The sequence below is a fragment of the Hemibagrus wyckioides genome, linkage group LG03 (assembly GCF_019097595.1).
Source record: "Hemibagrus wyckioides isolate EC202008001 linkage group LG03, SWU_Hwy_1.0, whole genome shotgun sequence".
Taxonomy (NCBI): domain Eukaryota; kingdom Metazoa; phylum Chordata; class Actinopteri; order Siluriformes; family Bagridae; genus Hemibagrus; species Hemibagrus wyckioides.
The window spans coordinates 10,554,385-10,575,443 of record NC_080712.1 but is presented as its reverse complement, the minus strand read 5'-3'; the positions used below and the strand labels follow the sequence as shown (position 1 = coordinate 10,575,443).

At 39.0% G+C, this 21,059-nt stretch overlaps 1 protein-coding gene across 6 annotated transcripts; it reads left to right on the top strand.

Annotated features, from left to right (window-relative positions):
- Nucleotides 1–342: 342 nt before the first annotated feature.
- Nucleotides 343–19,699, top strand: kdm2aa (lysine (K)-specific demethylase 2Aa). 6 transcript variants are annotated; one of them, XM_058381643.1, is made up of 23 exons: nucleotides 343–604; nucleotides 2,008–2,116; nucleotides 5,936–6,074; nucleotides 8,502–8,580; nucleotides 9,682–9,728; nucleotides 9,935–10,113; nucleotides 10,213–10,319; nucleotides 10,626–10,719; nucleotides 11,419–11,572; nucleotides 11,728–11,843; nucleotides 12,057–12,183; nucleotides 12,373–12,596; nucleotides 12,941–13,018; nucleotides 13,273–13,524; nucleotides 13,799–13,915; nucleotides 14,406–14,492; nucleotides 14,671–14,829; nucleotides 15,161–15,187; nucleotides 15,639–16,774; nucleotides 17,442–17,605; nucleotides 17,824–17,970; nucleotides 18,127–18,342; nucleotides 18,559–19,699. In XM_058381643.1, the coding sequence occupies exons 2-23, from the start codon at nucleotides 2,081–2,083 to the stop codon at nucleotides 18,738–18,740; spliced, it is 3,867 nt and encodes a 1,288-aa protein (XP_058237626.1). In that variant the 5' UTR covers nucleotides 343–604; nucleotides 2,008–2,080; the 3' UTR covers nucleotides 18,741–19,699. The 6 variants fall into 6 exon arrangements, with proteins under 6 accessions (XP_058237626.1, XP_058237611.1, XP_058237620.1 ...); XM_058381628.1 differs by lacking the exon at nucleotides 2,008–2,116; XM_058381637.1 differs by lacking the exon at nucleotides 343–604 and having other exon boundaries at nucleotides 617–2,116.
- The last annotated feature ends 1,360 nt before the right edge of the window (nucleotides 19,700–21,059 follow it).

Below are 21,059 nucleotides of genomic sequence, written 5' to 3'. Positions count from 1 at the left end.
GGTGTAGTTCTCTGCAGTCTGGTTGCTAAAGGAATTAAATAAAATGCAATAAAGTCCAGTAATTTCTGGACTTGGTGAAATGTAGAATATACACTTTGTTGTGGAAAACGTTAACAAATGAATGTAGGGTTTAGGAAAGAAACAATAGTACTATTGCCTGTCATAGCATTGTAATCCTTAAATACAGTTCAGCATACGACACTAAACGTTTCTAACATATCTTTATTCTAACTCATATTTTATTGTTTAAAATGAGAAGTGAACTTGGGAATAAATATCTCAGCCAATCAGCGTTGCCTTTCTTGTGGTTGCCCAATCAGAAATCACTTCCTTGTTCTGAAACCCACCAGTGGTGCTCCTGGGGTGAGACCATGCGGACGAACAAAGTACATGGCTACCTCTTATTTTTATTTAGCCACGGAGCTCATCCTGCCTGAATGGCTTTAAGTGTATTATAATGTGCACTTGTGTGTTTTTTGTGTTGTCGCTCATTTAAAGGGAGCTGTAAATCCTCCACAATAAACCGAGCCCCAAACAGCATTCACATGCGAACATGGACGGAGCTACTGCAAGCGATGGGATGTCAAGCTCCGGGCGAGCAAAGGTAGACCTTTAAACGGTAGATTTATTCGCTCTGGATTTAATTCTATCCAAAAGTGTTTCTGAATTGTTCACCAAGTTTTGCCCTAACCACGCGTTAAGGCATTATGCCCTTTGATTGGTTATGGACAAGATATTTGCTTGAAATCCAGTAGTTTCACGTTATACTGATCGACATCATTGCTCCGTCAATGAGAGCGAAGTAATACCTACAATTTGTTCGCTTAGTGGTTGCTTACGCTGTCTGTTACCGTTTTATAAATCTCTACGATAGTATTGTATGTATAGTCTATGGCTTAGATTGACGTATTCTCCCACTAATGATAAACGTTCCCAGTGTGTCGCATTTGATTGTGATTGGAGCAGATGTACGAGTGGGCGTGGCTTTGCAGGAGAAGCAGCTGAGTTTAATGGCGATTTGAAAATGGCGGCGAAAGGCTTCACCAATGGCACTTTATCGTGAATGCACGGAGATAGAGGAGCTGTCCAAACGACACAATTTCCCTCAGTTGATAAAGTTGATAAAGAAACCTCATTGCAACGTACATGTTGTTAATAGAGGAAGATTTGCAGCATATACGGCGGGGGCTTTCAAGACAAGTTAGCGAAGTTCGTTGAAAATAACCCTAACAGCGTTACAGTGGGATTATAAAACGATAGAACTTAAACCTATCTAAACTGGAGCTAACGCTAGCTGGCTAAGTTAGCTTACACAGATAACGCGAGACGCGCTACTTGTAATTGTTTTTACATTTTCCTCTGAGTTGCCATGTTTGGGCTTTTATCTGTGATAAATTTTATTGCGGACGTATTCCCGAGTCGGTGTTTATCAAAACGGAGGTGAAGAAATATCACGAACGCTATGTCCGTTCTAGCGAGATAGCTAACAATTTGTTAGCTACTTTTGCCGATGCGTTCGGTGTTTAGGAGCTAAGCGCGAGCTAATGCTAATGCTAACCCGTTTCACCCAGCACAATTGTTTTGTTTTGGTGGAGAAATGGTTCAGTTCAGTGGAGGGTAGTTAGCTTGCCTCTGTACATTTAACACAGTTTGTTTAGTGAAATTCCGATAGATTGTTTTAGTAGCGTTTTAGTGCTTTTACTTTGGAACATATCTAGCTGGTTCTTATTAAAAGACCAGCTGATCAGGGATCAGTTTAATAAAAACTAAGCTCAGTAAAGTAAAGCTGACTGGAAAGTATAGCCAACTAACTAACACGTTATAAGAGCGGATGCTAGTTTTAAAAACTGCTGAATTCAGGTAACTTTGTACATAGTGTAATTCTCACGGTTTCTTAATTACATTGTTGGGTTGGTCGTGTTTTAATTACGAAGTTATTTTTTACTATAGCTCAATTAACCATTTCCAACTAGCAAGTAGCTCTTATCACTCTCTGAGCTTTGACAGAAGAGAATAGGAGAGAGCTGGTGTGGGGTCTTTCTTTTAGTGGGAAATATTTTCTTCGTGACGGACTCTGGATATGGAAGATCCAAATCCACGATACAGCAAACGACTGGTAGGTAGATTTACTAATACGCATCCACCTGCCCTTTATATTACTGAACTAGGTATACACTATATTGGCAAAAGTTTTGGGACACCCCTCCAAATCATTGAATTGGTGTGGAGAAACGTCACCTGACCTCAACTTGATAGAACACCTATGGGATAAATTAGAGCAGAGACTGCAAGTCAGACCTTCTCATCCAACATCAGTGTCTGACTGTGCGCCTAGAGGAATGGTCAGAAATTCCCATAAACACACTCCTAAACCTTTTGGAAAGCCTTCCCAGAAGAGTTGAAGCTGTTATAGCTGCAAAGGGCAGGCCAACTCCATATTACGTGTGTGTTATATATATATATAATGTATGTATGTATGTATGTATATATATATATATATATATATAAATATATATATATATATATATATATATATATATTATGTATGTATGTATGTATATTTATGTATGTATGTATGTATGTATATATATATATATATGTGTGTGTATATAATATAAAATGTGTATATGTACACACACACACACATGTATGTATGTATGTATGTATGTTTGCACCTGACACCAAGACAAATTCCTAGTACTGTAAAGTGCTCTTTGCTAACCCTTTGCTGTACCTGCCAATAAAACTTTTTCTGATTCTGACATTCATGTGCATGTAAAGGCAGACATCCCAGTTTCGGACTTTCTCACAGTCTCCGCTGTAATTCATCCCAAAGGCGTTCTATCTGGTTTAGGTCAGGACTCTGTGCAGGCCAGTCAAGTTCCTCCACATCAAACTTGCTCATCCATGTCTTTATGGACCTTGCTTTGTGCACTGATGTGCAGTCATGTTGGAACAGGAAGGGGCCATCCCCAAATGGTGTCCCAAAACTTTTGGCAATATAGTGTATGCTGGTGCAACAATACTCACCCAGATTCTAGCTGTTACATTAGGTTTAATCACAAAGGGATTTAGCAGTTGGTCTTGTTATATTTGTGTTTGAGACACTAAAATCTGTACATTTATTAACTGATTAAGTCAGAACTTGGTGCATTTTGGGTCACTTATGCTGGACTTTGTTTATTTTGTATTAGATTAAAACATGGAGGCACAATAAAATAAAACATTGATGCTGTTAATTTATAGCATAATATTGCGGCTCTTTGGTCAAGGGATCTTTTCTGTCTGTCTTTTACATTTAATTAGGCTTAAGTTTTTGCCCAGTGTTCACTTTGTAATTGTTTCGGATTGTGAGAAAATAGAAGTCTATACATTTGTAGCCTCTGCTTCTTCTGTCTTAAGTCTTGCTGTTGGTGGTGTTGTTGAAACATTGTCTAAAAATTTCTGTTAAAATGCCACATTTGTGCATCCTGTTGTATATCTGATAAGGTTACAAAAACATAGAAATACAAACATAACATTCAGGTTAAATAAGGAGAGAGCAAGTGAGATGAAGGGATGATACAGTGTGAAACAAGCTGGAAGTGGTTTGTCTTTTTTTTTTTTTTTTTTTTTTTTTTTTTTAAAGAGATGGCAGTGGGAATAGGAGCGACGTGATTGGTCGAACTGACCATGTGAGCGGAGATGCGGAAGGGGTAAGGAGTGGGAGTGGGAGGGAGGGGACACTGCAGAGGCAAAGGATTACAAGAGGAGAAAACGGACAACTGGTTTTACCACCAAAAGGAGAACGCAGATAGAGATAGAGGGATGGAGGACAGAGTGGAAAGACTTACCCTTGTGGATGGTGGTGTGTTGAGGAAGCGAGGGAGGAAGAGGAAGCGAAAGAAAGAGGACGAAGATGTGACACTGAAGGTGCGAGGTGTGTAGTGTTTCATTGCCCTCCACAAGGGCTCCATTTAGGGGTACTGCAGTCTCAAGCCTCTGATATAGTATGCAAAGGATCCTAAAAGAAATAAGACCAGACATAGCTGAGATGTGGTTGTGGTTTAGATGTAAAGAGCTGTATTATCAGACTTGCCTGCAGTGCTCCAAATTTAGCTGTTTTTGTGACAAGTGCCCTTTCTATTTGTGATTTTTGCTATACAATCTACTAAACACTCTTTAGGATCCGTCTGTGTATTACTGACCCAATAAAATGGTCATTAACTGTTGGAAATCCAAGGAGCCAGGTTTGTCCTTTTCACATTGTCTGAGGAAGAACACAGTGTTCCTGGTGCCTTGTCCAGACTGCCTGCTTCGATTTTGCTCACTGATCTGTGTTCTATAAATGGCTTGTTTTTTAACAAGGGACACTGGAAATGACTGTGGGTTGTAATGACTGTGGGTTGTAAGGACAGACGTACAACCATATAAATGTCATAAAACCCTTAAAATCTGAATATGTTTAGTCAAGGATGAATGTATTAGGCATAGTGGTATTTCTTAACACAAATTGTTATATTAATAGGTCCTTAGATGAAATGAATTTACTTGTCAACACAAAAGTTATGTCATTGGTTCATGCAAGTAAGGATCCTTTATCCACCTGCAGTGTCATTGAATAAAACCTTTTGCTAGTAATATAGATGCACTAACAGCAATGTATTGTTTGTAAGGATGTTGCAGAGTCATTGCAGGATTTTGTATTGATTTTCTTTTCCCATGTCTGTGTTTGAGACAGACCATGATGATGTGGCTATAACATTCACTCTATTGGCTAGACGTCACTTTAGAGATGTTACATCTAAAGGCAAGGCCAAGATTGGGACAGCTTCGTATTTGTTCATGAGTTGAAATGTGGATGTGAGGGATGGCGAGAAAGAGAGGCATCATAATCGTAATAACAGACATTTCATTTTTTGCAAAGGAATTTTTTCCCCCTTATTTAAATATAGTATATAGTATATATCTGGCCTTTGTGGGTACATTTCTCACTTTAACACAATGTCAGTATTTCTTGATTAACATGAGAATGATTAGCCATTAAAATATAGTGAATGCAATCCGTGCTGTTTCTAAAGAATAACATACGTGGCATGCAGTTATTGAAAAATAATCTATAGCAGGGACAATGTGAGTGGAGTTACTGTAACCAACTTGATGTGGATTATTTTCCCATAACAGCACACCCTGAAGTCTTTTATTCTCTTTGTTCCATAGTATTAATTAATTAATTTATTTATTTATTTATTTATTTATTTATTTATTTATTTATTCATTCCCTAATGCGATCATTTGCTAATTTCCACCCACCAGCTGGCGGGGTGTGTGAAGAAGGCTAACACATTTCTCAGAGACATGAATCCAGGCACTGAATTTTTTTGAACTGCTGTTAATGAAAGGTCACATGAGAATTATGTGCATCTTATCAGTTAACATCCAACTGGTATTTTAATAAAATATTTGAAATCTGATCTGCTCCTGATCCTGTGTCTCCTCCTCTGAGTTCATACTCATTCCTAATAACACTGATATAAGCAGTTAGACTGAGAAATGTCAATAAAGCAATCTTTATCCTTATTCTTAATGTCGTTACACTATAACATATTTAGTGTAAATATTAAGTGTACGCTGTACCTATGGTTGGTTCCTCAGACACTTTGGTGTTAATTATCATGAATCTCAGCTTCTGTCAAAGATGTTTGGTTGTTTTAATAAAACCAAGAAATATATAATTGGTAAGCTGCATGTTTTGAAAATAAATATCCAAAAACAGATAATTTAATCATGACGCTTCAACACTTTTTGTAACTATAAAGCAGCACATTTTATGTTGTTTTTTTACAGTGGATCAGAGGTCTCGGGGAGTGTAGAATTCTTGACGCAACATCAAATGAACGGCCTGTAGGATCAGTAATAGGTTTCTAATAGTTCTTTTATTCCCCCCTCCTCCCAGCGGTCAGGCACGCGGCGACGTTACCGTGACGAAGGGATCTCTGATGATGAGATTGAGGGGAAAAGGACCTTTGACCTGGAGGAGAAATTATACAATGATCGCTTTGGTTCTGATAGAATCAAACGCATGGAAGGAAAAGGTACGGCCTACCTACATAGCTTTGCTTTTGCCTTGAACTCTGCATATCTGTATTATCTGCACCTGCAGGATTAGAAATAAGACACAAATTTTCAAATTCGTTTAATGTTTGTTGTATGCGTCAGTTTATTAATCTTGTTTTTATACAGCTCTTTCACATCTTTCAAAATTTTTTATGGGTTTGGTTAATGATATCAGACTTAAATTCTGCCAAGGCCACCTTACCTTACTCTTATGGTAAGTCCATAAAGACATGGATGAGCAAGTTTGGGGTAGAGGAACTTGACTGGCCTGTACCTCAACCTGATAGAACACATTTGGTATGAATTAGAGCAGAGAGTTTGAGCCATTCCAAAAATGGCTCAAAGCTCCTTTACATGCACATGAATTTAATATGGAGTTGGCCCACCCTTTGCTGCTAGCTTCAAAACCTTATGGAAAGCATTCCCAGAAGAGTTGGAGTGTGTTTATGGGAATTTCTGACCATTCCTCTAGAGGTGCATTTGTGAGGTCAGGCACTGATGTAGGACGAGAAGGCCTGACTCGTAGTCTCCGCTCTAATTCATCTCAAAGGTGTTCTGTCAGGCTGAGGTCAGTACTCTGTCCAGGGAAGTCAAGTACCAACACACCAGTCTCACTCATTGATGTCTTTATGGACCTTGCTTTGTGCACTGACACACAGTTACATTGGAACAGGAAGGGGTCATCCCCAAACTGTTCCCACAAAGTTAAGAGCATAAAATTGTCCAAAATGTCTTGGTATGCTGAAGCTTTCAAAGAGTTCCTTTCACTGGGACTAAGGGGCCAAGCCCAACCCCTGAATACAATGATTTGGAGTCAAGACTTTTGGCAATATAGTTGTATATACAATAGTCTAATTAACAAAACAACCTTGAAATGGTGACATTACAAATCATTTGTGAATTCTGGATAATGTGAAAGTGTTAAGCAGTATTAATTTTTACACAGGCCAAATGAAACAAGGCTGTGGGCTGAATTTGGCCCATAGTCTTCATATTTGAGATTTCAGTTGGGTTGTGGGATACGTTTTTGTGTTATCTAACTTGAAAAAGGCTATGTTACCTAATAATAATAACATGCAGCACTTACATAGCTAACATTACTAGCAGATTACTATACTGTGAATTTTTTGCATGGCAGGCCAGATTTTGCTACATCAACAGTTATGCACTTTGGTTACAAAACAAAAAAAAAAAATGAATAGGATGCAGTGCTGTGAGCTTGCTGTTTGACATTACCTTTACAAATAACCAGTTCCCAATGTTGCAGCTCTCTTCTGTATCCCTAAGCTGCTTTTCATTTGGGTTGATGCATGTTTTGAGTAACTGCAGTTCTACAAATATCTATAGTAAGCCCGCTGTCTGCAAGATTCTGTAAGAATAATGTCATTAAACACATTAACATCAAGCTTAAGACAATTTATATTTTAAGATGAACACAGTCTTTTCATGTCAGCCTGCTCAAATAATTTAAAATTATGTATTATATGTCTAAAACCTCTATTGGGTAATAAAGTATAACTATTTTTAATCCTTCAAAACTGCTGACTTGACAGTAAACAGCATTTTGCTCTTTTTGAGAACGTCTTCCTTTCTGAGGTCAGCTGCTTTGACCTTACTTCCTACCACTGTGTAGAAGACCACGTCTGAAAGATTTAACTTTTGTCCGTCTACAACATTGGATAAAATATTTCAGTATGGAAGTGTTTAATTAGATGGGCCTTTGACATCAGGCTAGTACCTGCCCTTATCTGGGTGCACAGTATTGGATTGGTGTTGTATTTACTGTGCTTCCTTGATTAAACCTATGTACAAATATGGAGATACTCTAAGACCAATATGCAGAGTACTGCAAGCTTTGCTACTGTAGCTTGATGGCATTGACGAGCATTACTTTTGGAGGTAGATTTAAAATGGGATCTGTGGAACTGAAAATGCCCTGGGTTCCTCTAGTGCCAGGGTGCCCAAATATATTTGCAAAGGGTTGGTGTCAGTGCAGGGTTTTATTCCAATCAAGCAGAAGCCACATCTGATTACAACTGGATAATTAGTTGAGCTTGGCTTCCAAAATACTACGAGGTGTAGCTTCTTCTTGGCTGGAATAAAACCCAAACTAGCCCTTTCTAGATAAGATCGGACTCCCCTGCTCTAATGGAAAAGAAGAAAGGCAAACTGTAAATGGTACCTAACCCTCACATACAGTAAAGCAAACTCACCCAGTGTAAACTGAGCACATTAGTTGGCTCTTATCTATACTGTAAATAAATATATATCCTACTCTGTTTTGGAAACGTAGTTACCATGGGTAAGGATTTTATATATCGAATGATCTTTATTGTTATTAAAATGTTTGCTTTCATAGTGTATTTAGTGCTGTAAACAAATTGTCACTTTTTTTCCACTCCCAGATTTCACATTTGAATTCATCCAGAGAGGCGGGCTAAGAGATCCAATTATCTTTGAGCGACCAGATGGACTTGGAATCAAGTAATGCTTCTTGTCACAATATAATGCAATTCATACACCATGTTTCACAACACACATTTCTCTTTATGGGGAAACAAGTATAGAAATTGGTGGGAAAGTAAAAAAGAAAAAAATTAAGCCTACATATGATAAGGTTTGGATTGACTTTTTCAGGCAGATGAATTTACATTACTTATTAATTACCTATTTGTGCACATGGTGTTAAATAACTTTAAGGAAAGCTAAGTAACTGCTTTGTGAAGACATTCTGTAATCTTTCATTCTGAAGCCTCAGTTATTGTGTGTATTTGGCATGGATCTTTAATGGATAGATTCTGCTACTGCCGTCTAGTACAAATGAGTTTTGAGCGAATGATTTTTGGTTCAGTGCTTATTATACCATGCCAAAACATGAAAACAATTGAAATTATTGGTTGTGATGTCCCTAATGCTAAAGATGCAGTGAACAGATAATAACACATTATTCATGTATTATTTATTTAACCACAATAATAAATATTTACATAGTGTTTCCTAATATTATGTGCCACATTTCTCTTTAAAATGATCACAATATTTAGGAAAGGAATCTGAAGAGAAGGTGCCACTCCTGTTTCTGCCACTATAGAGGAAAACCATTTCTTTTAAACATCTTGTTAATCTTGTATGTGGGGGTTGAGGAGCAGTCTACAGCATGTTTTTCTTTGTATTTCTATTATTAATACTGCACACAGCTTGAGCATTAGAGAAGCACAGTTTACTGAATAAATATGCATATTTTTTGGAGCTTTTAGAATATTAATAAAAGAATGATGTTATATTTATTTAATAGGCACCTAATTTAGGATCTTTGATATTTGGAATTGTGTGCAGTATTTAATAAATTAAAAAAACAAAACTTTTTCAACCTTGCTCCTGGTTGTTCTGCAACAGGACATTAAAACATTTACTGTTGTCTAAATTTTCTGTTGTTGAATTTGGTTTTTGAGTTAACTTTTGTTTTGTGTTTTATAATTCTATCTATCTCATGCCCACTGTTATTCACCATCTTTTAGTATTCTTAAGACATACCCTGCTGTATATTATTATATCTTCAGTGTGTCTTTCTTCTGTTTTTGGTAGAATGCCAGGTCCAGACTTCACTGTGAACGATGTGAAGATGTTTGTGGGTAAGGAATTACCCACGTTTCTTAAACTCTGTACCTTTTATACTACAGTGGAAAGAAAAATGATTAAAATGTTTTTCATAAAAAAAAAAACAAAAAAACAATATTGTTAATAATAAATAAAAAAATATTAGGCAATCAGTTGCTGTTAAAGATAATGCTACAACTCACTGTGCCAGTATGAGAATGCCCAACCCTCTCTATGGTAGGCAGTCGGCGAATGATTGATGTGATGGATGTGGCCACTCAGAAGGGCACAGAGATGTCTATGGCCCAGTGGAGGCGATACTACGAGACCCCGCCTTCCCAGAGAGAGAAGCTGTACAATGTCATCAGCTTGGAGTTTAGCCACACCAAACTGGAAAATTTAGTTAAGCGACCTGCAACGGTTAGTGCATGCCGATATGCAGTCAAGCCTTGATTCACTTTCAGGTTATTTTCCTTTCTCTCGATTTGTATGTTGTTGTTTTTTTTTGTTGTCTCACAGGTGGACATAATAGATTGGGTGGATAATATGTGGCCGCGACACTTAAAGGAAAGGCAGAGAGACTCCACCAACTCCATCCTTGACATGCAGTACCCTAAAGTGCAAAAGTACGCTACAGTTACGTCTGTTTTGCTGCAGTATAAGTGGAATAACATTGTCTAGAATGTGCTATTATACGAAAATAATGCACCCCTCTTGGCATGGGTTATTTTCATATAACCACAGTCAGTCGTATCTTAGTCCTCATTTGTATGAAATTTCTGTGCAAGATTTGCCAGTGGAAGAATTACTGTTTATTTTATGAATCTCGTTATCCTTCCTCAGTATTCTGCCTCCAATCATCCTCTTGCTGTTTGAAGTTTTTCTTCTCTTACTTGAGCTCGTGTTTTTATCATTTTTTTTTGTTTTCAAAGATACTGTCTGATGAGCGTGCATGGCTGTTACACAGACTTCCACATAGACTTTGGAGGCACGTCTGTGTGGTACCACATACTGCGAGGATGCAAGGTAGGTGTGAATGTGTCAGTCCATGTGTTAATTATTACATACGAGTTTCCCTGAAGTCAGAAAGCTTCCATTTTAGTGATATTTCACTAATAATGTCATAAAAACCGAAATCTTTGTGGCTTGAACTCGTCAGTTTCTTATAGCAGTAAAGTCTGTTCATTCTGCAGCCATATTTAGAAAGCTCCCTGGCAGTTTCTATCAATCATTCAATTCTGGCTTTATATATCTGAATAGAGCAAAACCCATTTACCAGAGTAGAGACTGGTCAATCACTGGTCTAAAATGGCTTTCAGAATCTGACAAATATTGTGTAAATAATGTGTGGCTGACTCACATAAAGCCACCATACTGGGCATTATTTGCTCCCTAATTCAATTTTAACAATGGTCTGTTTCTGCTCATACAGTCTCTGGCTATACCTGGAAACATTTATCAGCCTGTATAAATAAACTCAAAGATACCTTAATTGACAGGGATGAGAATAAAATTGTAAACATGTTCGAAGATAATTTTCATTAGCTCATTGGGCATCTGAAATTATGTCGAGTTCAGTTTATTGTTGAAGTTACATGATTGAAGTAAGTTTAAATCAACCACTCTTTACCACTCATATTAAAATATTAGCTACTGAAAAGGTGTCACAGTATCTATAAAAGCCATTGAGTTACATGAGACACTGGCTGACCTTCTGTGCCACAGGTATTTTGGTTGATTCCTCCGACACCACAGAACCTGGAGCTCTATGAGAACTGGGTGTTGTCTGGAAAGCAAGGCGATATCTTCCTTGGAGACAAGGCCACAGAGTGTCAACGGATTGAGCTCAAGCAGGGCTACACGTTTATTATCCCGTCAGGTAAGTACAGAAATTACTGATTTTTTACAGAATATAATTTTGCAGAAAATTATTTTCACTAAAGTTATTTAATATCTATATATTACTGTGTTGTATCCTGAAAATGTGTTTCATTAAGATTTTGTATTTGTGTGGATATTTGCTAATGTCCGCAGGCTGGATTCATGCAGTGTATACTCCTGTGGACACACTTGTGTTTGGTGGAAATTTCCTACACAGTTTTAACATCCCCATGCAGCTTAATATCTGCAACATTGAGGACAGGACACGGGTGTGCAGATTACGTAATCCTAATTAGAAATATGTAATACAGTTGAAAATTAGCATCCTGTAGACATGTAACTCATCATAATTTTTGCTTGATTAAACTTACTGGTCATCCTTCTCATTCTGAATAAGATTTCAGTTCCATTAATATCATTTTTACATGCCTTTTTACTTTTCATACATTGTTAACATTTTTCTTTTTTTCTGTCCTAATCAGGTGCCCCCTAAATTTCGCTACCCGTTTTTTTATGAGATGTGTTGGTATGTCCTGGAACGGTATGTGTACAGTCTGACCAACACCTCCTACCTCATCCCTGAGTTTCAGAAACACTCTCTAGGCATCGGTTGGTATCTCTGCAAGAACATTTACTCTAAAATTGCTAAACTGGCTATTGGTGAATAAAAAGGACTTTGTAGGATGAAAAGAAACTGTATGCAGTATTAACTCTTAGTCATTATTCGCAGAAATTAGCTGTTTTGTTAGATCTTTATCCAAGGAATATGAAGTCACAGTATAGCTTTTTTTTTTTCAGGCCTTAAGCGAGAATTTTCCAGTTCTGAAGCCTTGAATGGTCATGTAAAGGATGAAGACGATCCTCCCTCGCCTCCAACTCGGCCAGGGATGAAGGTTCACATGACTCCTTTTGAGCTGGAGGGTTTATGGAATTTGCTCGGAAAACTAGAATCTCTTCCCTCACACAAAAAGTGTGTCCCTTCAGGAATACACAATGCACCTGCTCTGCTCCATGACATGCGGGTAAGCTTAAGGAAATAATGCTGACCAAACTACAAGTATAATAAATGTTACTTTGATGACCTATACTCATTGATTTGTTGTTAATATCTGTAATATGATGATGAATGTATATGAGCAATGTTAGGCTCAGCATGATTAATTAGCTTACACATTATCAGTTTTTGTGAAAGATATCAAGAATAAAAGCAGTGTATTGGTGCAATTTTACAGGACACAATAAAAATTTATTGTCATGTATTAAAATGTGTGCCAAAAAATGGTAGTTGTCTTGGTTGAAAATTACATCAGTTTAATTCGTTTCTCTTTTCCTCAAAGCTAATGGTCTGTGTGTGTTTTGTCCACAGGCATTACTTAAAGAACATGCTAATGATACCCCTAAACTTTCATACACTGGAAGACCCATTGTAAAATGGCCAAAGAGGGTAAGATCCTTTTTAACTTGGCTTGTTAAATATACATTTCATGATTTGTACTACTCCAAAGTTATTAAATTAGTGATTTTACATTGGTTCTTTAATGTGTTTTATCATAAATATGTAGAATTGTCCGTTTAATTGTTTAAACACACTTTGAAATGCTGAACTTAAATAACAAGTGCTAAAAATGTAAAGATGATTATATTGCTACCACATTAGCATTTCTTTCTTTTTCTTAATCTCTACTTTGTTCCAAACAGCCATCCTGGTACCAGCCTCCCCCACCCCCTGCCCCTGTAGGTCGTCCCAAATTAGCCACCACTCCAATCATCCCTCGTCCAACGAAGCCAGCCTCCGCAATGTCAGCGCTTCGGCGGCGGCGTGTGCGCTGTAAGCGTTGTGAGGCATGTCTGAGGCCAGAATGTGGAGAGTGCAATTTCTGCAGAGATATGAAGAAGTTTGGTGGCCCTGGCAAACTGAAACAGACTTGTGTCCTCCGTCAGTGTCTTGCTGTGAGTTGCACTGCCCTGCTACATGTTCTGATACTATATTCTGAAGAGACAGTTTCTACAGTTCTACAGGCAATTTTTTTGTTTATGCCATGTGAATATATTTCTGCAAACTTGGAATGAATGGTCATCAGTGTAATGGATAAAGTAAAAAAAAATTGTTCACATCCAAGTTAAAAAAAAAAAAGGAGTAGAAGGAAAGTCTAATCAGTATATCACAACCAGTAACCTTAACATGAAATACCTTTTTCTTTTTTTTTCCTTTTATCACTTGTAGCCTGGCTTGCCTCTCTCTGCTGTATGTGAAATTTGTGAAGAAGGGAACCAGGATACTGGAGAAGAACTCATGGAATGCTCCAATTGCGCACAGATTGCCCATCCTGGCTGCTTAAAGGCATGTGCAAATGTTAAGCAGTATTTTCTGTGTTTTGATATTGGGTGCATAGTACTTAATATGCAGACGGTGTGAGTGAGGGGTCATCGGTTATCAGAGCAAAAACTATTTGAGGTAGAAATCATGCTCCATCTTCCTCTAGTGTATCGTTTATAAAAGAAAGTCTAATATTGTTGCAATACATATGTATGTATATAATGTATGGAATATGATGATTGTGGAGGACTCGTAAATTAATCAGCTTTAAAACCAATAGAAGAAGGAAAGAAGACTGATCTTGTTTTATATACTGATGGAGTGCTTTTGCTTTTCGCTTTTCTGTATCAGTTTCTCCTGACTTCTATTTTCATTTCTCATTAGTTTTTCTTCACTAACTATAGCTCTTGCTATCAAGACAGTATTCTGTATGTCATCCTTTTTATACATTCTGCATAGTTTTATTGCAATGTGTTTTCCTTGATTGTGCTAGTAAAAAAATTTTTTCCTCTAGGTGCCAGGTGAGGGTTTAGTTAACAAAGATCTGCCCAGTTGCTGGGAATGTCCCAAATGCGTCATGGGAAAAGACACAGACTCGGAGGTAAAACGTAGACCTTTACAGGCTTATTTTGAAACAGTGAGTTTGTTATCCTGTTCTTTAATAGTTATCACTGTATTTTTCATATGGCTCAAGGCAGTACCAGTGGATGTATACATATATGTATACAAGCACACAGCTCTGAGTGTTTAACAGTGCTGCTTCTTCCCCTGTGTGTCAGTCATCGGGCAGCGGTGATGACCTCACGACTCAGGAGGGGTCGGGGGGGCTGAGGGGCGAGGGCGGGGCGTGGCACGGGGTCGGGCGGCCCCCTTCCTCTCTGTCACATGGGTCGCTACGGAAACAAGTGGCGGCCCCAGAGCAGCGGCTCAGGAAGAGGGTGAGAGGCTCCGCCTTCCTCACGCCACGGCTGCCGCACGTACATCTGATCTCCTGCTATCCCTTTTTTTTTTGTATCCCTTTCTTTTGACTCCCTGCTTCCATTTTCCTGTCTCTATTTGTCTGTTTCAATCTATCTCGCCCTCCCTGCCCCTTTTCATTATCATCCCGTTGCCCCATCGCTGCTCGGACTGACTGGTGGGGGGAGAGGACCAGAGAATCAGCTCTGTCTGCTGCCTGTTTGATTTTTTATTCACTTTGATCATGACATGACATCCTGTGTGATTGAATTTGTAAGGACCTGCATTAAACAGATTTTTCTTTCTTAACAGAACAAATTGGAAGCAAGCAAATCGCTTGTAAGTATTAAAATTATAAGGCTTTTTAAGTACCAGAATTAGTGGCATTGAAAAACAGAATTGTTTGCTGCTTTAGTACCAAAGGTTTCAGATATACAGGTTTTGTTAGCAAACAGGAACTAATGGTAATTGGATTGATGCTTTTAACACTTGTTGCTTGTTTATGTATGTTATACAGTTAGAGCCAATTTGTACATGTACAGGATAAAACACCAGCAAATCTGCTTGTTGGCGTGTTTACTCAGTCATATTATGTAACAAAACACAATGTTTTAATACATTTCTGGTGCGCAAAAAACATGCCTGCTACTTTCACAATAAAAAAAAAATTTGTTGAAGATAATCCTTAGATTAGGCTCCATAGTTGTTGTTGTTGTTGTTGTTGTTGTTGTTATTATATAAGGGAAAACATGAAACATTTTGTCTTGAGTCCTCTGAATTCTGTCTTTAGAAACGCAAGTCATCTTCACTGGATCCTCGCGTGGCTAAGATCTGTCGTAGACAAGGGATGGATTCGGGCAGTGACGACGAGGATGGAGAAGGAAGAAGACGACTCTCGCTCCACTCAAGGGGTGCAATATCTGCTCGCCGTGGATTTGGGTCCAGTAGACGGGGACTTTTGAGAGGCTCATCACATCGAGGGGGCAGAGGGAGTGGCATGACCACAAATTCCTCCTCCCTGAAAATGAGGCGGGGACTTGGTGTAAGGGGTGAGCGGGGTGGTCGTGTTCGTTTACGAGGGGGGTCCAAAATGCAACGGCGGCGTTATGAAACTGAGGATGACGACGATGATGACGACGACGATGATGAGGATGACGATGAGGAGGAGGAGGAAGAAGATGAAAGTGAAGAAGAAAGGCACATGGGCAGGTCTGAAAAGGAGCATCGTTCACGGCGACGTCGGCGCAGAGGTGAAGACGATGACGAAGACGACGATGAGGATGATGAAAGTGAAGAACAAGACTTTGATGGAGAGGATGAAGAGATGGATGACCTGGATGATGGAGGGGAGGAAGATGAGGATGATGAGGGTGAGAACCATTCAGACTCAGAACCTGACCCTCCTGTTTTGCTTGTGTCCGACTTAAATGATGAACTGTTAAATGGTTCTTATCTGACTGTCACGTTGCAGCGCCCATCAAAGGCCAAACGTGATCCTGGGTCTATTGTACCAAAACTGGAGGCAGCCATGTCTCCCTGCACTCCTGGCAATGCTGATTTACTCCAGCGCAAATCCCTTCACAAATTTCGCCAGAAAAACGGCAGCTCTGTCTCCACTGGAAATGGTCTCTCACAACCCAAAGCCGGTCTAGCATCAGGCCGTCAAACACGCCACAGGAGTTTGAACCTTGATGGTAGAGCATCACCTTCCTCCACCTCCTCTCGCTCTTCCATTTCTCCTCCTCCTCCTCCCCCCCTGACATCCACTACTGGCTCGTCCCCTCCTTCCCTCCTCACTCATCCTTCATTCCGTGATGTAGGGAACGAGCCAGGGTGCGAGAAGGAGGTGTGGGTGTCGGTGTTTCGCTACCTGAGCCGAACAGAACTGGCTGTGTGCATGAGGGTTTGCAAAGCCTGGTATAAATGGTGAGTATATGTAGTAATTGTGGTAATAATATTTTTGTCCATGTACAAAATATCAACGTTTTCACTGGACCTTATCCAAGTGTGTTTAGCTGACTTTTTAAGTACTAGAATTTGTGGCACCAAAATGTAAAATTGACTTTTCCTTCACTGTTCTGAATAGGCAGGATACAATACAGAAAAACTGATTAGTCTGTTTGTTCAATTGTGTTTGTCGTCAATATCAAAATGGAACATTTTGGTTCTTGAACTGTGCAAGTGTCTAAAAACCTTTAAATCTTAACCTTTAAAATCTTTAAATATTGATTTATGAAACACACTTTTTTCATAACTCTTTTTTGTAACTTGTCTGTAGTGTTGTTTTCAGATTAACTCTCAACTTTAAAGGGAAGTGTTTTAGTTAAAGGAAGTCTTAATGCTCCAACATGCAAAGACCTTCTAGACAATTATGTTCTTCCAACTTTATGGCAACAGTTTAGGGATCACCCACATATGTGTGTGATCGTTAGGTGTCCACCGGCTGTTGGTCATATAGAATGCATTAGCTCTCAATCTAGCTAGGAGGTGGGAAATTTCAGTGACCAAAATAACCATACATATCATTTCCAGTTAATGGGCGATGATGGCTGAAAGCTCTTCTCTTGTGACCCTTTTCTGTCTTTTTCTTTAGGTGTTATGATAAGCGTTTGTGGACTCGAATAGATTTCAGTAGATGTCGCTCCCTCAGTGCTCAGGCTCTGTCAGCTATTATTAAACGCCAACCTGTCACACTTGACCTGTCCTGGACACCTGTTTCCAAAAAACAGATCACCTGGCTTATCCACCATCTCCCAGGTATTAACACCAGGCTGATGCTGCACATGTTTAGAATGTTATTCAAAAAACAATACATTATAGGAAAACATTTTTCAGTATCATTTCAAAAATGATTTGTCAGATTTACAAAGTTGAAACAAATGTGTATTTATTTATTTATTTTGCATAAATAAATTAAGTTGCAAACTGCCATGAATTTTTGTGAAGCTGAATGACTTTCTCTGTGTCTTTGCCAGGACTGAAGGATCTGATCATGTCGGGCTGTTCTTCATCAACTCTTTTGGGCTTGAGTTCTCAGAGCCTTCCATGTCTCCGCACGCTGGACCTGTCCTGGGCTGAGAGCATCAAAGACTCTCAGCTCAAAGACCTCATCACGCCATCAGGTCAACTGCATGCATGCAATCCTTAGTAGCCCATGTTAAAACTGAAATCTTCCACTTTCAAGATGAGCCATAATGAAACAAAGAGAATGGGCTAATAGAAAGCTTGCTGAATTTTACCTGTAACTAACTACTGTCTTCTCTCTTGAAACCCTTTAGGTAGTGATAATCGCAACAGGCTTAAAGGCTTGTTAACATTGCGGCTATCTGGTCTGGATGTGAGTGACTCGACGCTGAAGCTGATAATTAAACACATGCCGTTGCTGCGGAGGTTAGACCTGTCGCATTGCCCTGTCCTTACAGACCAGTCCATCAGCCTGCTTACAGCTATTGGCTCTAACACACGCAGCACTCTCAGAGAGGTCACCCTCACAGGTATACTTATTTCTTGCATGCAACCCCAGTAACATTGTGGTAAAGTGGGTTTGACCTTTAAGGTTCTGAATTTTGAGGGCAATGTTGATCATTAACCCAGAAAAAGGAAGTTAAATGAATACTGTTTGCAAGCTAATCTTCATTTGAAGAACCTATAATTAAGATTTTCTCCATTTAAGTGAGTTCTGAGTGAACAGGGGTTCTTTTTTTCCCTAGGTTGTAATAAGATTACAGACGCGTGCCTGACTTATATGAAGCGCCTCTCAGCTCTAACTCTCCTGGACCTGCGGGGCTGTAAGGGTGTCACACGACATGGCTGTGAAAACTTCATTTCTGACCTTTCCTACTGCACCTTTTTCTGTCTGACTGAGGATAAACTCATCCAGAGGATATCTTAACACAGACACACAAATATAAAGCACACATGCGCTTACACTGGTGTGCTCAACGGGCTCCATCATTAATGCTCCAACACGATTCCGAGCTCCCTCACAGAGTCTGGTTGAGCAGGTGGATGGCGGGAAGAGGCTGCGCCCCTGGGGAGAGGATGACCGCACAGAATCTGAGGAGAGTTATGTTCTTTCGTGCCAGGCATTCGGGCTCATTCAAAGCGACTTGTAAAGAAGATACCAACACTCATGGGGTCGAATTGGACATCAAAATGTATTGATCCAAACTACCTGGGTGACTGAGAGGAGTCCAGATTTAGGAGTATAGTGAGGAGATGTGTGGCTATATATGGCAGTTTCAGGTATGTTGTTAGGATACTGTAAACCAGCATTACCATGAGTGGGGGGAAAAGGAACCTAACCATGGTGCAACATGTGACATTTTGCCAACAAACCAAAAGGCAATGACATGCACTTAAATTTGAGTGCCACGAAATGTAACTCTGACTTTGACCCAACATCCCACGTAGTCCCAATTACAAACGCACATACAGAGTTTCTGTCTTTTTTTTTTTTTCTTTTCTTTTCTTTTCTTTCCTATGTATACACACATCAATCTTTGACATCTTGGCTAACCTTCTCTGTCTGTACAGCTTTACCAACATATTCTACTACAGTAAACTGCATCATGCTTAATTAAGGCCTCGTTCCTTTCTGGTTTTTCCTCCTTGAATTTCTTTGCTTTTTGTTGTGATCTTTATCCTCATGTATCTCTACCACTTTACCTGTATTTGTCAGTTTTCTTCTACATTACCATCTTCCTCTGTACATTTGCTGAGTTTATAGTGTTCATGTATTTTTGTTTCTTCTGAAGCAATGTCCTAAGTGCAGCCTGTAGCAACACAACCTCTTTTTCATATTTTTTTTTTTCAAGAAAAGGAAAAAAAATAAAAAAAAAGTCACATGTCCTGTTTGGTTTGTGGCTAAATTTAACTGTTTTGTTCTTATGGTTCTTGATTTACTGTTGGTTTAACATCGTAAGCCCTCAAGCCACTCATTCCAAACAATGAGACTAAATCTTTAAGGAGGAAAACACTGTCATTTGTGCCTCATATCCTTAAACTTGAACACTTAAACCATCACAAATATAAATTTGTTTAAAAAATACATAAATAAAATAAGCTTTAACATATTAGGTTTGTTTGCAACTAAGGCTGAAAATTGTCAGATTAATTTTGATGCAAAGAGAAAAACATTCAGGCTGTATCCAGCTCTACTGTAGAATTTAGATGTAGAAATTCAACCCTAGACAGAATATAAATTCATAATTTTATGCACATTTTATTATTGTTCCATACTTGACACAGGTGTCTAGCGGTGCATGTGCATGCAAGCCAAAGGTAAGAAGCAATGTTGAATTGGGTACTCTAGTATAAATTCCCCCAATATAGATTTCAGTGGCCATACTCCAGCAGCCTGGAAAAAGAAGCGTATGTACTTGGTTACCAATTAGCTCTTATGTAATTCCGCAGTCCCCACATTTACTCACCTTAATTAGCCCTCCCTTCTTTAATCAGGACGAATCGGGCAGTAGAGGGTGCATCTTCCAGTTGCAAACAGTCATGCTGCTGAGATAAATGCAACTCTGTTTATATTCGTAGTGCCACGTTTCCATACTAAACAAATGCATGTTTGTACATCCTTGCTGTTGCTTTGTTTTCTGTTTGTCATGTAGGTGAAGTGGAATTGAGTACACACATTTTATATTTTATGTTAGACCACTCACATGATATTCCTAAAATACTCATACACTATATTGCTAAAAACTTTGGGACACCCCTCCAAATCATTGAATTCTGGTATGGTTTTTCAGGGTTTGGGCTCTTGGCCTCTTAGTGCCAGTGAAAGGAACTCTTAATGCTTCAGTATACCAAGACATTTTGGACAATTTCATGCCCCCAACTTTGTGGGAACAGTTTGGGGATGACCCCTTCCTATTCCAACATGACTGCACACCAGTGCACAAAGCAAGGTCCATAAAGACATGGATTGAAGACAAGACAATAAAGAAGATAAAGACAAGGTTGGTGTAGAGGTACTTGACTGGCCTTCACCTTAACCTGATAGAACATCTTTGGGACGAATTAGAGCGGAGACTCTGAGCCATTCCAAAACTGGGATGTCTGGCTTTACAGGCACATGAATTGAGTTGGTCCGCCCTTAATAACTATAACAGCTTCAACTCTTCTGGGAAGGCTTTCCACGAGGTTTAGGAGTGTGTTAATGGGGATTTTTGACCATTCCACTAGACGTGCATTTGTGAGGTCA

Coding starts and splice junctions, on each gene's coding strand:
- kdm2aa (XM_058381621.1), top strand. CDS start 3,808: ATGGAGGACAGAGTGGAAAGACTTACCCTTGTGGATGGTGGTGTGTTG. Junction 13,916..14,405: donor CCCATCCTGGCTGCTTAAAG/GCATGTGCAAAT, acceptor TTTTTCCTCTAG/GTGCCAGGTGAGGGTTTAGT. Junction 14,830..15,160: donor AGCAGCGGCTCAGGAAGAGG/GTGAGAGGCTCC, acceptor CTTTCTTAACAG/AACAAATTGGAAGCAAGCAA.